Genomic DNA, 17,847 nt, shown 5'->3' with positions numbered 1-17,847 from the left:
AACAACCTAGCAACTATTTGTGACACCATAGCAACCACTTAGCAAAACAGTTCAATAATATAAAACATTAATAAAATTCTACATGATAAATTGAACTGTTTTGCATATATAATGTATACATTATTTTTTCATTAAATTTTATTAAGTAATAATTAAATTCAATAAAAATGTCTATGAATAAAAAAGGATTCATTAGTATTTAAGCCTAACATCAGAACTGGTTCGGGCTGTTGTTGGACGCACGGTTGGTCAGGAGAAGGAAATTGACACAGCGGTCACATGACTCACAACAAACAGAACTAATACCTGAGGAGATAAGACAAGTCTGGGCCTGAGTGTATTTAACAGTAGTCTCTCTCTCTCAAACACACACACACACACACACACACACACACACCTCTATATGTAGCTCCTAATCCACAATGATCACAGTATAAACATCTAAACTACAGCCATAGGAGAGCGCCCATCGCCAGATTCCTTTTCCTTCTGTGCTGGAAGGTCAAACTGGGACTGTGGGAGTTCAGAACATGGAAGTGGCAAAGCAGGAACCCCAAAAACGAGCCGATTCCAAACCCCAAAACTGTTACATCACAGTCTTCATAGGATCCTGTGAAAGCTTTTGTGAATCCGGCCCCAGGTACCAGTTGATGGACACCAACCAGCAGGGCAGAGCCGCCCCACCTTAGCCAGTTTCATCGTAACGCGGGCCGGCCAAACCCTGCTGAGAAAGAGCAGCGATGGTCAGCACGTGCTCGACATTTCATCATAAAGGACTTTTCTGGAGGAGCCCCGTGGTGAGGACGCTCTCTGTGGGGAGAGTGGGCTGAGCGGAGACAACAGTTTGGCGCGGTGCCAATACATGAAAACAAAAGCACATCAGCTGACTGTGAGTCATCTGCGTCCTCGCTGTCTTCTCGCTGTCTTACTTACCCATAACCACTTACACTCCTCAGGCCTACTACTCAGGAATCACACTGACACAGAGCTGTCATTCATACTTCGTTGAAACATTAATATCCAGTATGAAGCTCCAAAAACATTAATATCCAGTATGAAGCTCTAATAACATTAATATCCAGTATGAAGCTCTAATAGCATTAATATCCAGTATGAAGCTCTAATAACATTAATATCCAGTATGAAGCTCCAAAAACATTAATATCCAGTATGAAGCTCTAATTACATTAATATCCAGTATGAAGCTCTAATAACATTAATATCCAGTATGAAGTTCTAATAACATAAATATCCAGTATGAAGCTCTAATAACATTAATATCTAGTATGAAGTTCTAATAACATAAATATCCAGTATGAAGCTCTAATAACATTAATATCCAGTATGAAGTTCTAATAACATAAATATCCAGTATGAAGCTCTAATTACATTAATATCCAGTATGAAGCTCTAATAACATTAATATCCAGTATGAAGTTCTAATAACATAAATATCCAGTATGAAGCTCTAATAACATTAATATCTAGTATGAAGTTCTAATAACATAAATATCCAGTATGAAGCTCTAATAGCATTAATATCCAGTATGAAGCTCTAATAACATTAATATCCAGTATGAAGCTCTAATAACATTAATATCCAGTATGAATCTTATAAATATATTAATATCCAGCATGAAGCTCTAATAACATTAATATCCAGTATGAATCTTATAAATATATTAATATCCAGCGTGAAGCTCTAATAACATTAATATCCAGTATGAAGTTCTAATAACATTAATATCTAATATCTAATATCCTTCCATTACTTTTACTTTTCTACTTGAAGTAGTTTTGAAACCAGTACTTTTACACTTTTACTGGAGTAAAAAGCTTAGGTTGATACTTCAGCTTCTATAGAAGTCTTTTTTTAAACCTAGTATCTCCACTCACTTCTACCTGAGGAATGAATGCAAATTCACTTTTGCATGGACAGCAAAGCAGATGGTCCCAGGTCCCACAATTCATCAAAAATGAAAGTGTTTCAAAGGGTTCTTTGAGAAGTTCCAGAAAGAACCAAGCCCCGGGCCTTCTGTTCCTGAGAATCTCCATTATCTCCATTATACACTAAATGGACAAAAGTATTGGGACACCTGCTCATTCACTGTTTCTTTTGAAATCAATGGGATTAAAAGTGTTTCTCCTGCTTCTGTTGGATTAATTGTCTCTACTGTCCAGGGAAGAAGACTTTCTACCAGATTTTGGAAAAGGCATTGCTATGAGGATTTGATAGCATTCAGCAACAAAGAGTTAGTGAGGTCAGGATGTTGGATGATCTCCACCCCACCTCATCATCCCCAACTCCCCAGTGCTCTAACTCTCACAGGTACTGTATAGGGCACTAGAAAGTCACTTGCAGAGCAGAACTTCAGGTACTAGCTACATTTCCCATAATGCCCATCGTCGTTTTTCAAAGTAAGCAGTTAGCTAACGTTTTCAGTCAGAGCATAATTCGGTGTTTTGAGGAGAGTGACGGATATTTCTACATATTTAGAAGGAGGTAAGTTACTCAACAGGCAAGATAAAGATCGTTCATAGCTGTATGTTTAGATTACAGCCACTAATAACCGTGAAACCCACCAAAAATACCTCAGAGGCCACTGAGGTAAAAGCGTCAGTTGCGTAACCATTGCTAACACACGGTAACAAAAAATAGTGTCTTTTTAAAAGCCAGAGTTTTCTAACTAACATGAAACTGATGATAAAAAGACAAAATCACAGTTTAAATGTAGTTTTACTTCAGGAGTTATATATTTTATGCATGTGTGACATTAATATTCACAAACATTCGTGTTATGCTAAACTTGGGCAGCTACACTGCATATCTGACCTGAATTCAGATCAAATGTCTTAATATTCCTCATTTTGATAATATATAATATAATGTAATATCATGCTATAATCTATATCATGCATATATATTAAATATATATACACACCATATTGCGTATTAACCCTTACTTGCACTGCAAGTCTATATTACTGTGCTGGTGTGCAACATTAACTGTTTATATTATATAATATGTAATATAACTAGTAACATTAATACTAAAATTATTATTAACATTATTATTTAAAATAATTACCATATTGCGTATTAACCCTTACTTGCACTGCAAATTTGAAGTCAATATTATTGTGCTATATATTATACTATATAATATAAAATAAGTAATTACATTATTATTAATATATTACTTATAACCATATTAATAATATTAACTAGGAATATTATTAGGCAAGCAGAGGAGCCATCGAAAAGCCCTACTAAATTATGTGTACATGTATATACATACATACATACATACATTTATGTTTCTATATATACACACACAGACACACACACACACATATATATATATATATTCATTCCTCCCTTTCGACACCTACACAGTAATATAGACGTAAAACTAAGATAATATGCAGATTTTACACAGAATCAGATATATAAAAACTTTTTAATCACATTTCCAAGCTTTTTAGTGCAACACTGGTAATTATATAAGCACAGCTCCATTGACTCTAATCCCAGGATGGTTTGCTCTTGTGAAACAACCAGCTCCCAAAGCCCAGTTCAGTCCCGTCTTTCTATGGCTCTCCAAGTGTATATAAAGGGTCCAAGCCTGACTGTCTGTCAGTTCTGTCTCACAGTGGAAATTCCACAGATGAGCACAGAAGGTTGTGAAACTTCCAGCACAGTCCACCTTTAAGCCCCTTTTATTTATGAACCTCTGTGGGGAATCCCACCAGAGTTCAGAATACGGCCTTTCTCCCAGGCCTCAGTGAGCAAAGCTCACGCAACACAGGAAAGCAACACTGCACACACTCCAAAAGTGTCCACATGACCCTGACTCAGGAAGCGGCACAAAGAACGGCGTAGCTGATGATAATCATGATGATGTTGCGTTTCTTCCACCTCGAAATCTCCCCCGAAAACCATGAAAGCTCAAGATGAACTGAAGTGCTACATGTTTACAAGACAATACAATGACAAATAAATTAAATATTCAGACATAAATTATCATTAACTTCAAAACAGGCTACGAAGTAATCCGTCCCTGATGTAGCATTCAGTTTTAAAGTGCAAATAAAAAATAAACAATATAAAAATAACGTCAGAAAATACGTAGCTGGTTTTGTCCCTTTCCTCCCAACAAAAGGGCAGCACTATAATATATATATATATCATTTTTCCTGAAACGGATTTAAAAACATGCAGCGGCAGCAGGGTGGGAGATTTGGCAAAAATGTGTCATGCTACTTTGTGATATTATCATCATAAACAATTTGTATTGTGATATTTGTTTGCTTGTTGGTGCACTTGTAAAAGGCAGAGTCTCAGGTTTTGGTTGAGAGAATATATCAATGTAGAAAATCACATTACATAATCGCTTAACATGAAAACATATATATATAATTACTTAATAATACATAATATTATTATTGCAGTATTTTCTGCTGTCCCATAGTTCCTCTATTTAACCCTGTAACGTGTATTATTTCTTATTTCTAAATATAATTGACTTATTTCTTCTATATGCTTTGATGTTATATTATGTTATATATATATATATATATATATATATACACACACATACATATACATACATACATACACACACCCCATAACATTCAACCCCATAATATAGTTATTTATTATAATATTTATACTAAAAGATCAAAGCACATAAAAGAAATAAGTAAATGATATTTAGAAATATCATCCATATATATATATATATATATATATATATATACACACAAACTAAGAACATACACCTTAAGCATTCAACTTATTTGGGACAGCCCTAGAAAATGTGGTCACTGATCACGATTTTAAGGAGCCGAATCTGATCACCCAATAACCTGAACTCTGAGCTCCAAACAAATGACATTCATGGTAATAGTTTAAATAGCTAATGCAGTCTTCCCTCTGAACTGTCCACTGAGGGGGTTCTCACTTTACGTTTAAGGTCCTCCATTTCTTCCATTAGCAAGTTATGAGCACCTCCAGTATATGGAGCTCAACTGTATATTTGGTTGTTGGTCCAACCAGCATCACTAACATAACCTTTAAAGCAACGTCTGCCGGGGCTGATGTATGGCTAATGTATGGATCCTCAGATCTCAGTTCAGTCTGAAGTGTCAGTGATCCCCCCCAAAAATCTCTTCACACTATACCCTGATCGATGGTGGGCTTCTCCTCTGTCTTCTGGCTCTCAACAATCTGTCCCAAGTCACTCATTTGATGCAGTGAACCCTTCTCCTCATGTGCTGTCGGGGCAGTTTCTTCCACTCGTTCCGAATCCCACAGGAAGGCGTCCCTACTGTCCAGTGAACAGCCTCCACACCTCAAAACGGTTAACACCCAACGCCGGAATTTCTCCGAAAAGATGAAGTAGATCATAGGGTTTAGGCAGCAGTGGAGGAAGGCCAGAACTGCTGTGATGTTCAACGCCGTCCACCTGCTCTGCACACAAGTTCCGGACAGTCCGGTGGAACCGCTGGACGCATTCTGGATGGTGTCCACCAGGAGGGTTATGTTGTAGGGTGTCCAGCTGATGAAGAAGGCCACCACCAAGGCCAGGATGACCCGCATGGCTCGCTGCCTCTGGAGGCCCTCACAGCTTGTCTGCAGCCGCAGCAGGATGAAGGAGAAGAAGTACAGCAGCGAAGCGGCCGGGAGCATGAAGCCCAACACGTGGTAGAGAAGTCTGGAGGCCAGACGCCACTCGTCTGAGGGGTACCGGTGGCCACACTGGGTTTTATCTCCCTTTTTGGGGTCGCTAGCCGCCTGCAGGTAGAGAAAGTCAGGGATGGAGAGGAGCAGGGAGAAGATCCAGACGGCCATGCAGCTGAGCTGGATCACCACGGGCTTCTTGTGAGAGTACATCTGCACGCCGTGAACGATGGACAGGTAGTGGTCCAGGCTAATGCAGACCAGCAGGAAGATCCCGCAGTAGAAGCTGACCTGTAGAGGAGAGAGGAGAAAGAGTCTTAAGGTCAAGAACACAGGTCAATATACCTCACAGGGAACCTCATACTGGTAGACAGCTGTCTCTAAGGTTTGGTCATATCATCAGGAGGTTGTGAGCTCTAATCCCCATCAGAGTATTGTCTGCGGTCTTTGTGCCAGACGGTGGTCAGACGGTCTGCACACTAGACACAGGGTAAGGAATTACAAGATCTTTCGCCAGGAGGAACCCACCACAAGTCTGTCTGTTAGATGTTGGTTGATACGATGCCACACCTCCTAGTAGGCAAGACTTTTGACTTGGCAGCCATCTTTGCAACACCACTGGGCAGTTAGTTCCAGTCACACATTTAGAGTCGCCGACCGGTCCAGACAACAAGCCTGCAAGATGGGCTCCGAGTGGCCCATCGGTCTAATAGCTACCACTATGGCCCTGGAGGTCGCGAATTCGAAAACCTGAGCCATGCCACTTTGCCATCAGCAGCCAGAGCCCAAAAGAGCACAACTTGCCAAGCTCTCTCTGCCCTCATTACATATGGCGCAACGCTGGCCGGCACAGGCATGTGTTAGGTGGTGCGATGGAGCTGGGGACCCAACGCTTTCGGTTGCCCTGGCTTTGGATTTGAGGATCTGGGCTTGAAAAGCTCTTCTTTAAAGAATCTTCCTAGGCGGTTTTTCGAGTGTAGGTCACATCAGTGGTCAAGTCTGTAGCAATATATAATCATATCAAGTCCAAAAAAGATTTCCGGCCTTTATTTAGAGTGTGGAGGCGCTTCAGGAAGCATTTACTTCCCACACAAAGCGGATATGATTCTGTTGTCCTGTACAAATCAGTCATAAACAGATGTCACTATGGTAAAATGACTTCATAGCTTGACAACACATCCTGTTAGAACAGAAATGAACTGCTTTAAGCAGATTCTGAGGTGCTAAATCCTGGTCCTGGAAAGTTGGCACTGGGGAAGTCCAGTGGATCCATTGGGGCCAATCCAGGCATAGTTTAGAGGATTGACTATCTGCTAATTTTGTTTTACCAGCGGGAGAACCGCAGAACCGCTCGCTCGCCTTTCTCTGTTTAAAAACCAGCACTGAAGAACCCGGTCAGAACCGAGTGGAGGCTAACGCTTATGCTAACGCACACACACAGCACATTCACCCACTATAAACCACTTATTACATACCAGTAGTTGACTGCATGGAGTTTCTCACACCTCTGCTTCCATAAAAAAGCTTGATGCTTCTATAGAAAACTGCTTTTGAATTGTGGGGGTGCAGAACCATGGTTCGAACATCTACACAATGTAAGGGCTCCAGGAAGATATCCTTAAATGGGTAGAGAACTAAGGGTATAGAACAGCACATGGAGGTTCTTTAAATCTCCAAAAGGTTCTTCACACTCACAAATCTCTATATTCAAACATGGTTCCTTAGAGAACCAAAGATGCCATCTCTCAAAGATGGGTCAGTCTGTGGAACCAAGTATAGAATGATGAGAATGATGGTGGTGCTCCATCCAACACTCTTGGGAGGAGTTGTGGAATTGGGGATGAAGTGGGGCGGTGATTGTCCTGACCTCACTAATTGTCCCTCTTGTCGTTGATTGCAATCAAATCCTCACAGCCATGCTCTAAAAACCTAATCTAGTAGAAAGACTTCCCTGGGCAGAAGAAACAGTTACTCCAACAAAAGCAGGATAATCGATGGAAGAAACAACAAATGAGTAGGTGTCCCAATACTTTTGTCCTTTGATTATGTGGAATGCAGGAAGATATCCTCAAATTATTTTAGAACTTTAACATCACATGAAGCTTCTTTTAACCTCTAAAAGGTTCTGCACTAGAACACTTCCCATTCCACTTACCGAAAAGATCGCACCGGTCAGCCTGCAGAGTGGCGTGCCAAAGGTCCACTCGTTCACCGCTTCCACCGTCCACAGGGGCATGGTCAGCAGCAGCAGGATATCGGCCACGCTCAGGTGAACGACGAAGATGTCCGTCACGCTCCAGCTTAGCTTCTTCTGCCACAGGACGACCAGGATCAGCCCGTTACCCAGCAGCCCCAGGGCCATCACCAGAAAGCACAGGATGGGGAGGAAGACGGCCACAGAGCCATCGGAGGTGTTCTCCTGGACGCAGTCCTCTTTGTACTCGTACTCCTGGTAGTCAAAAGTGGTGTTGTAGTCAAACAGGCCGCCCAGCTCCAACTCCATGTTTGACTGAGGGGGAAAAAAGCAGGTGGTTATTCAAGTGGTTAGCTTTAGCCTTAGCGCATTTAGTCAGAAGCCTAAACTCTAAACCCTGGTCAAGCTGGCTAATCTGGTTGGCCAGCTTAGCTCTTCACCAGCATAGCATTGGGCGTAATGTTGATGAATTTGAAGGTTTCGCTGCTCTACCAGCAGGACCAACTCAACCAAGGAAGTCAACAAACATGACCAGCAGGAACAGACAGACCACACCGTTCCTACAGTATGACCAGCTTGACCAACTGATCCACCAGCTTTTCCAATCCAGCATGACCAGCTTGGTCAAGCTGGCCATGCTCACAGACCAGCTAGTCCATGAAATTCTATATAATTCTAACCAGCTGGATGACCAGCTTTTCCACCTTCTCGACCATCCAAAGTCCAGCTTGGACCATCGGAAACCAGCTGAACAGAGAGGATTATGATCTTGAAGCACACAATGGGAAAACCAAAGTCCAATGAGAATGTTTGCTAGTTAGATGCAGCCGAACGAGTTCGCTCATTGGTTAGGTCTTCAGGAGCTGGACTGAAGGCCGCACAGATCCGAACCAGCAACCAAATTAGTAACTGGCAGAGAGTTCAGCCTTTTTCCCCCAGTTTCGTGTGGAACAAATGCCACTCTAGGCCTTGTCGTGGGTGTTCTAGATAAGCTGCGAGTGTGAGGTTTCAGTCAGCGGTTAAAAATGGAAACTGGTGGCAGCAGAAGTTACAGCTCTGTGCCAGAACTCTTCATTAAGACTTCACTATAAGCACTGTGAGATAGATCTGCCAGTTCATTTGAGCTTCAGTTGATATTCACGAGAACTAGCATTAGCTTAGCACTAACATGCTATTAGACATCAGTAATGTACACTGAGAGCTGCGACATACAGGCTCAGAAAGCGACCAACACCATGTTCATGCAAACTACCGTTAGCCTTTAGCTCTAATAGTATTTAGTGCTGTTGTTAATTAGCAGACATTAGCATTGTAAGAGTTTCTGCTTTTTTTTTTTTTGGACCGAGTGTGAACAGTTATGAGCCTATAAGAAAGCTTAGCAGCGCTAACAGTCATGCTTACAAAGTAAGAGTGAATAAGCAGAAGTAAAAGTAACCGAGGCCAGAAAGTCCTCGAGTGCAGAGTTCCCTCAGAACTGCCACAGAGCTTCGCAGCATGTTCAGAATATCCCTGCCTAAGAACTAAAGTTAATTAGCCTCTATTCTGTGGTTTTTGGATCTTTTCGGGGATAGATACACCAAAAAGATCCAAATGTTTGTGGACGCCGTTGACCTGTGAAGCACTGGAATGATGGAGTTGGGGAGTTGGGCATCTTTTTTTTTTTTCTTTTTTCAGTGAATGCCATCAAATCCTCACAGCAGTGCTCCTTCTAAATCTAGACTTCTTCTTCTTCCCTGGACAGTAGAGACAGTCGCTCCAACAAAAGCAGGATCAACTCCTTGTTAACACCCCTAATTTCGAAAGAAACGATGAAAGAGCAGGCGTCCCAATACTTTTGTCCTTTCAGTGTAAAATGCTAAATCTCCAAAGTGACAGTAAAGCGGTCGAGGAGCTGAACCAACACGACAGGATGAAATGAAAGTTAATGGTTAAAAAGGAAACTTGAGTAAACCATAGGTTCCTTTCCTCAGTATCGTTAAATCTCCACCGAAATGTTACTTACGCTTAGGCGACACCTCTGGCCGTCTGACCCTCTGCGAGTGTGTATGTGTCGTGAGGGTGGACACAGCAGTGGTTTTTATGCCGTAAAAGTCACATGGCTGGTTTTCACACATTGCGGCAACGGCACATATAACAGTTTCCATTCTGCAGAGAGAAGCAGCTGACCACTTATGATAAAACCACAACCCACACACCCTCATGGGTTCATGCGGCTCCACCTGGACCTGAGCCAAATATCTGACCTCATACTGATGTAAACAGAACTTGACAGAACCCAACACTGAGCTTGCCCAGACCCGAGCATAACGGCTAGGGGCAGCACAACGGCGGAGGACGGCTTGCCTGGCGGCAATTGGGGGTCCAAGCACTGAGTGTCTTCATTTATTTGGTCTTATACAGCAGTACACATGATTCAACCATATAAACTATTATGAATCATATGTACGTCATGGTGCTAAATGTATAGATGTGTACATTTACTGAAGCCTAAACCTCAAACCAGGTTAATGGGAATTACTATGATGTAGATATGAACAATATTCAACATTTATTATCCAAAGCAATAATTTAATGCAGCGTTTGACTAAATTCATGGCCTAGAGATTATGAAATATGACAAATTGTGCTTTCTATGTATGGAATCATACAGCTGGTTGGAGTTCTTCATGTACCGCTATGAATTATTCAGTATCTACCATAGTGATTCAGTATCTACTATGAGTGATTCAGTATCTACTATGAGTGATTCAGTATCTACTATGAATTATTCTGTATCCACTATGAATTTTTCAGTATCTAATTTGAATTATTCAGTATCTAATTTGAATTATTCAGTATCCACTATGAATTATTCAGTATCCAATATGAATTATTCAGTATCTAATTTGAATTATTCAGTATCTACTATGAATTATTCTGTATCCACTATGAATTATTCAGTATCTAATTTGAATTATTCTGTATCCACTATGAATTATTCAGTATCTAATTTGAATTATTCAGTATCTACTATGAGTGATTCAGTATCTAATAAGTGATTCAGTATCCATGATGAATTATTCTGTATCCACTATGAATTATTCAGTATCTAATTTGAATTATTCAGTATCTACTATGAGTGATTCAGTATCTAATAAGTGATTCAGTATCCATGATGAATTATTCAGTATCCACTATGAATTATTCTGTATCTAATTTGAATTATTTAGTATCTAATTTGAATTATTCTATATCCACTATGAATTATTCAGTATCTAATTTGAATTATTCAGTATCTACTATGAGTGATTCAGTATCTAATAAGTGATTCAGTATCCATGATGAATTATTCTGTATCCACTATGAATTATTCAGTATCTAATTTGAATTATTCAGTATCCACTATGAATTGTTCAGTATCCACTATGAATTATTCTGTATCCACTATGAATTATTCAGTATCTAATTTGAATTATTTAGTATCTAATTTGAATTATTCTGTATCCACTATGAATTATTCAGTATCTAATTTGAATTATTCAGTATCTACTGAGTGATTCAGTATCTAATAAGTGATTCAGTATCCATGATGAATTATTCTGTATCCACTATGAATTATTCAGTATCTAATTTGAATTATTCAGTATCTACTATGAGTGATTCAGTATCTAATAAGTGATTCAGTATCCATGATGAATTATTCTGTATCCACTATGAATTATTCAGTATCTAATTTGAATTATTCAGTATCCACTATGAATTATTCTGTATCTAATTTGAATTATTCAGTATCCACTATAAGTGATTCAGTATCTAAGTGAATCAGTGTCCACTATGAATTATTCAGTATCCAGTATGAATTGTTCAGGACTGTGTGTGTGTGTGTGTGTGTGTGTGTGTGTGTGTTTGTGTGTGTGTGTTAAGAGCATAAACGATCAGACAACAGCTTACTTATCCGACCTCCCGCCCAGCAGCCAGTTACACTTACTTCTACCAGGCTGTGTTTACTGCGCCCCTCTACACCCGCTCCAGCAGCCACGAGAGCTCCCTAACACAGCCCGCAGGACCTTCACTGCAGCCCGACCTGAGGACCGCCTCTCCGGGCTGCTGCAGCGCGGAGACCCGCTGCTGCTTCGGGCTTCGGCGCTTGTTTAGGCGGCGCGCCGCTCGCTAGCAGGGTCGCGTTAACCTCGCAGCTCGAGCCACAAACACAGATATAAGCCTCACGCGCTGAGCTGTGATCGGTGATCGACCACGGAGGAGTTCAGAGAAGGGAAAGCAGGAGAAGGAAGGAAGGAAGTCCTCTGTCGAACTACCGCTTTAAAGCTCTTCAGGAAAAGCAACAGCTGCTTCTGAGGTCGGCGAGGAGGAAGAGCGACTTACCGCCTTACTTCTGATAGTCTCTCTCTCTCTCTCTCTCTCTCTCTCTCTCTCTCTCTCTCTCTCTCCGTGCTCGGCTCTGAGGCTGTCAGGTATATCAGGTCTGAGAGCAGAATGGACGGAAGTCGCGACTGAACCTCATGAGAAGTGTTTGTCCTGTTCAAGTTGTCTGAGCCCTCTCTCTCTCTCTCTCTCTCTCTCACTCTGTCCCCTCCCCCCTCTCTCTCTTTCGTTCTCTCTCTATCTCTCTCTCTCTCTCTCTTTCGTTCTCTCTCTCTATCTCTCTCTCTCTCTCTTTCGTTCTCTCTCTCTACCCCCAAAACAATTTCTTAAAAATATTACGTCACAATGAATTATTCAGTATATGTTATTAATTATTCAGTATCCACTATGAGTTATTCAGGATCCACTATGAATTATTCAGTATCCACTATGAGTTATTCAGGATCCACTATGAATTATTCAGTACCTGATATGAATTATTCAGTATCTACTATGAGTTATTCAGTATCTACTATGAGTTATTCAGGATCCACTATGAATTATTCAGTATCTACTATGAGTTATTCAGTATCCACTATGAATTATTCAGTATCTACTATGAGTTATTCAGGATCCACTATGAATTATTCAGTATCCACTATGAGTTATTCAGTATCTACTATGAGTTTTTCAGGATCCACTATGAATTATTCAGTATCTACTATGAGTTATTCAGGATCCACTATGAATTATTCAGTATCCACTATGAATTATTCAGTATCTACTATGAGTTATTCAGGATCCACTATGAATTATTCAGGATCCACTATGAATTATTCAGGATCCACTATGAATTATTCAGTACCTGATATGGATTATTCAGTATCCACTATGAGTTATTCAGTACCTGATATGGATTATTCAGTATCCACTATGAGTTATTCAGGATCCACTATGATTTATTCAGTATCTACTATGAGTTATTCAGTATCCACTATGAGTTATTCAGTATCCACTATGAGTTATTCAGGATCCACTATGAGTTATTCAGTATCTACTATGAGTTATTCAGTATCCACTATGAGTTATTCAGGATCCACTATGAATTATTCAGTATCCACTATGAGTTATTCAGTATCTACTATGAGTTTTTCAGGATCCACTATGAATTATTCAGTATCTACTATGAGTTATTCAGGATCCACTATGAATTATTCAGTATCTACTATGAGTTATTCAGTATCCACTATGAATTATTCAGTATCTACTATGAGTTATTCAGGATCCACTATGAATTATTCAGTATCTACTATGAGTTATTCAGGATCCACTATGAATTATTCAGGATCCACTATGAATTATTCAGTACCTGATATGGATTATTCAGTATCCACTATGAGTTATTCAGGATCCACTATGAATTATTCAGTACCTGATATGGATTATTCAGTATCCACTATGAGTTATTCAGGATCCACTATGAATTATTCAGTATCTACTATGAGTTATTCAGGATCCACTATGAATTATTCAGTACCTGATATGAATTATTCAGTATCTACTATGAATTATTCAGTATCTACTATGAGTTATTCAGGATCCACTATGAATTATTCAGTATCCACTATGAATTATTCAGTATCCACTATGAGTTATTCAGGATCCACTATGAATTATTCAGTATCTACTATGAATTATTCAGTATCTACTATGAATGATTCAGTATCCACTATGAATTATTCAGTATCCACTATGAATTATTCAGTATCTACTATGAATTATTCAGTATCCACTATGAATTATTCAGTATCCACTATGATTATTACTATTATTTCTAAAACAACTAAAAAGTTGCTTTACTGTAATAAGAGACTCCTGCCTCCTCCTCTCTGGCTGTGTTCTGTATGGTGGGCTGTTCCTGTCAGGCAGTAATGGCATTTGTATGCATACGGCGCCCTCCTCTGGCCAACACTGCATATGACAGCAGTCTGCACAGTCTGAAAAAATGAGCGCCCTCTGTGTGTCTGAGCCACTGTGTCCTGACAGTCTTACAGCAGCAGGTTTCAGTGGGAGTGTCAGATCCCCCTGGTGAGAGGCCTTCATCTCCGCCCTCTTTACCAGGTATAACAGAGCATGGGGTTGTATTTCCATCCTGTAGGTAACACAGTGAAAAACACACATCCAGGACAGGCATGTTTCAGGCCTAAGGCACTCAAATGTTCAAAATACAGCGTATGGACAAAAGTTTTGGGACACCTGCTCATTCATCGTTTTATCTGAAATCAAGGGTATTTAAAAGAGTTGATCCTGCTTTATGTGGAGTGGCTGACTCCCCAGCTCATCCCAAAAGTACTGAACGGAGCACCATCACAGTTCTTCCTCTGCTCCACAGCTCAATGCTGGGGGGCTTTATACCCCTCTAGCCCATGCCTGGCATTAGGCAGCATGGTGCCAATAGGGTCACTGCCTGGATCTGCATGAGAGAGTCCTATTCTATTGGCAATACTTTGCTACAAGGACTAGACAAGCTGTGTGTGTGCATTTGCACATCTGTGTCATCAACGGGTGCCACTTAAAGTAGCTGAATGCATTCATTAGAAGGGTTGTCCACAAACATTTGGACATGTAGTGGAGCTGACCGGCACCCAAGAAAATAGAGTGTTTAATGAGTGGATAATCAGGCCTCACTACGCTCAACCGTTTAACCTAGCTAACGAATTTTTACCATACGAGAATTTTACATTCTGTTATTCTAAAGAACTGTTTGTAATTAGTTAGTTTATATAATTGCAGTTGTATATTTTTTATGTCAAAAAATGTCAAAAATAAATATTGGATAAATAAACAAAACAAGACACAGATAAACACAATATTAAAACTTTCTATTAAACTTTCTATTAAAATCTGATCATAATAAAAATATCAGTAACACTACATTAACATTAGCTAACATTAAGGGATCCAAAATATTTATAATTCTATAGAAACAAAAAATAACATTTTTTAAAATTATTTTATTATATTAGTTACATTTTCCAGACACCACTGAGAACACATGGTAGAACATGTATTAATAAAACAAGAATAAGAACAAAAAGACAACATTCATACACTAAATAAATCTAATATCAATAATTATAATAATTACTAAATACATTAATAAAATTATAAACACATAAATAAATTTAATAAGTAAATAATATATAGTATATAATAAAAGTTCGTTATTTAGAATAACTAAATCCTATATAAAAATATATAATATTATAAAACAAATAATGATAATAAATATTACATTAAATACATCAAGAAATTATGTATGTAGATAAATAGCTAAATAATATATAATAATAGCTAATTATTAATAATAGCTCAATTATATATAATATACATAAAAAAATATAATATAATTTTTAATAAATAAAATACACCAAGAAATGAAATAAGTAAATAAATATCTAAACAATTTAGTTTAATAATTAACAAATAAACTTAGTATAAGTAATAAGAAAACTCTTTTCATTTAAGATTGTGACAATGGCCCCCCCTCCTGGCCTCAGCAGGTACTGTACAGGGCCCAGGAGTTAATACTCCACTGTGTGTGGTTTGTTTTGACTGTGTTGAATTTCCCGTCATTATGAGACTCACCTTATTCTTGAAGCTGTGATTGGCCATGCTATAAAGACTCCTGATGGAGCTCTCGCTCTCTAGTGTCTGGGTAATTTACTGGAGTTCTGCGGTGTTCCTCGTGGTCCGCTGTAGTAGACCCCTGCGTTCCCCGCTTTAGAGACTGAACTGTAGGCCGGTGTTTTGACTCCTGCCTGTCTCAAAGTTCCCAAGTGTCGGTTCACCCTCCATAAAGCCGTCCAGCACACGCAGCCTGCCTCAACCCCATCATTACTGAGGTCCAGTCGGAGCGTTAATAAGATCACCTTCCCCAGGCGGGACTTTTATTGTGGAGAAGAAGGAACTGCATGCTGTGGAGTGTGTCGATTCTTGGGCTATTTCTGTGCATCTTCATGCATGAGCAGCAGGGTCTTTGATACGGCATGCAAAAGCACATTAGAGGTGATAAGGCTTGCAAATCCTACACCACACACATACACACACACACACACACACACACACACACACATTGAATCATATCTTTGCAGCTTCCTGTGCAGTGGTGAAGCTCAGGGCTGTGGTAAGAGAAACGTGTGAAATTAGATTGCAGCTAAAATGAGATTACTTTGGAAGACCTGGTGTAGAAGGTCAATCACCTTCTTTGCCTTGGTGGAGGACCTTCCATGCCTGGTTTAAGGTTTTGTCCAGTTGGTGAAGGACCTTCTTTGTCTGGTTAAAAGGTTCTTTGCATTGGTGGAAGATCTCCTGTACCTATTGAAAGTGACCAGGCAGATGTGGTCTTTTACCAGTATGAACCACCTATTGAAAGTGTGGTTCATACTGGTAAAAGACCACATCTGCCTGGTTAAAAGGTTCTTTGCATTGGTGGAAGTCCTTGGAAACCCTTCTATGCCTGGTTAAAGAGGTCTTCGCACTGGTGGAGGACCTTCTATGCCTGGTTCAAAGTTTTGTCCAATTGGTGAAGGACCTTCCTGGTCTGGTTAAAAGGTTCTTTGCATTGGTGGAAGACCTTCTGTACCTAGTTAATGTGTGGTTCACACTGGTAAAAGACCACATCTGCCTGGTTAAAAGATTCTTGGCTTTGGTGGAAGACCTTGGAAGACCTGTTGTAGAAGGTGGAGGACCCTCTTTGCTTGGTTAAAGGCTTATTTGCCATGGTGGAAGCCCTTGGAAGGCCTGTTGTAGAAGGTGAAAGACCTTCTTTGCCTGGTTAAAGGGTTCTTTCTGTTGGTGGAAGACCTCAGAAGATCTTCTTTGTCTGATTAAACAGCTCTTCACATTGGTGGAAAATTTGGAAACCCTTCTATGCCTGGTTAAAGAGGTCTTTGCATTGGTGGAGAACCTCCTATGCCTGGTTCAAGGTTTTGTCCAATTGGTGAAGGACCTTCCTGTTCTGGTTAAAAGGTTCCTTGCATTGGTGGAAGACCTTCTGTGCCTGGTTAAAGGGTGGTTTGCACTGGTAAAAGATCATATCTGCCAAAGTGAAGGGTTCTTTGTCCCTCTTTGTCCAATAAAACGTTTCTTTGCATTGGTGGAAGACATTGAAAGACCTACTGTAAAAGGTTCTTTGCATCAGTGGAATATATATGTTTGTGATGTCACAATACCAGATTAGTACTTCTGTTTATGATGTCACAATACCAGCTCACTGTTTTTGTTTGTGATGTCACAATACCATATTAGTAATTCTGTTTATGATGTCACAATACCAGTCCACTGTTTCTGTTTGTAATGTCACAATACCAGATTAGTACTTCTGTTTATGATGTCACAATACCAGCTCACTGTTTTTGTTTGTGATGTCACAATACCATATTAGTAATTCTGTTTGTGATGTCACAATACCAGCCCACTGTTTCTGTTTGTGATGTCACAATACCAGCCCACTGTTTCTGTTTGTGATGTCACAATACCAGCCCACTGAAACAATGAATGAGCAGGTGTCCCAATACTTTTGTCCTTATAGCGTTAATACAAAAAGAGATACACAAAATACAACAGA

General features: G+C 39.7%; 1 protein-coding gene across 3 annotated transcripts; it reads right to left on the bottom strand.

Annotated features, from left to right (window-relative positions):
* Positions 1–3,244: 3,244 nt before the first annotated feature.
* Positions 3,245–12,405, bottom strand: LOC140555748 (C-X-C chemokine receptor type 3-like). 3 transcript variants are annotated; one of them, XM_072679053.1, is made up of 3 exons: positions 12,240–12,405; positions 7,839–8,192; positions 3,245–5,974 (listed from the first exon to the last, which is right to left on the bottom strand). In XM_072679053.1, exons 2-3 carry the CDS (start codon positions 8,184–8,186, stop codon positions 5,174–5,176), a joined length of 1,149 nt encoding a protein of 382 aa, XP_072535154.1. In that variant the 5' UTR covers positions 8,187–8,192; positions 12,240–12,405; the 3' UTR covers positions 3,245–5,173. The 3 variants fall into 3 exon arrangements, with proteins under 3 accessions (XP_072535154.1, XP_072535156.1, XP_072535155.1); XM_072679055.1 differs by lacking the exon at positions 12,240–12,405 and adding an exon at positions 11,845–12,195; XM_072679054.1 differs by lacking the exon at positions 12,240–12,405 and adding an exon at positions 9,880–10,054.
* Between the last annotated feature and the right edge of the window lie 5,442 nt (positions 12,406–17,847).

Source organism: Salminus brasiliensis, chromosome 5 (genome assembly GCF_030463535.1).
Source record: "Salminus brasiliensis chromosome 5, fSalBra1.hap2, whole genome shotgun sequence".
NCBI classification, from domain to species: Eukaryota; Metazoa; Chordata; class Actinopteri; order Characiformes; family Bryconidae; genus Salminus; species Salminus brasiliensis.
Note: the sequence above shows the minus strand (reverse complement) of the source record. Positions and strands in the feature narration are given on the sequence as shown.

Bases quoted from the DNA above. Each gene is read 5' to 3' on its own strand.
- LOC140555748 (XM_072679053.1), bottom strand. From the start codon at position 8,186: ATGGAGTTGGAGCTGGGCGGCCTGTTTGACTACAACACCACTTTTGAC. The intron at 5,975-7,838 runs GTAAGTGGAATG...TCTCCTCTACAG, and splicing joins TGACCGGTGCGATCTTTTCG to GTCAGCTTCTACTGCGGGAT.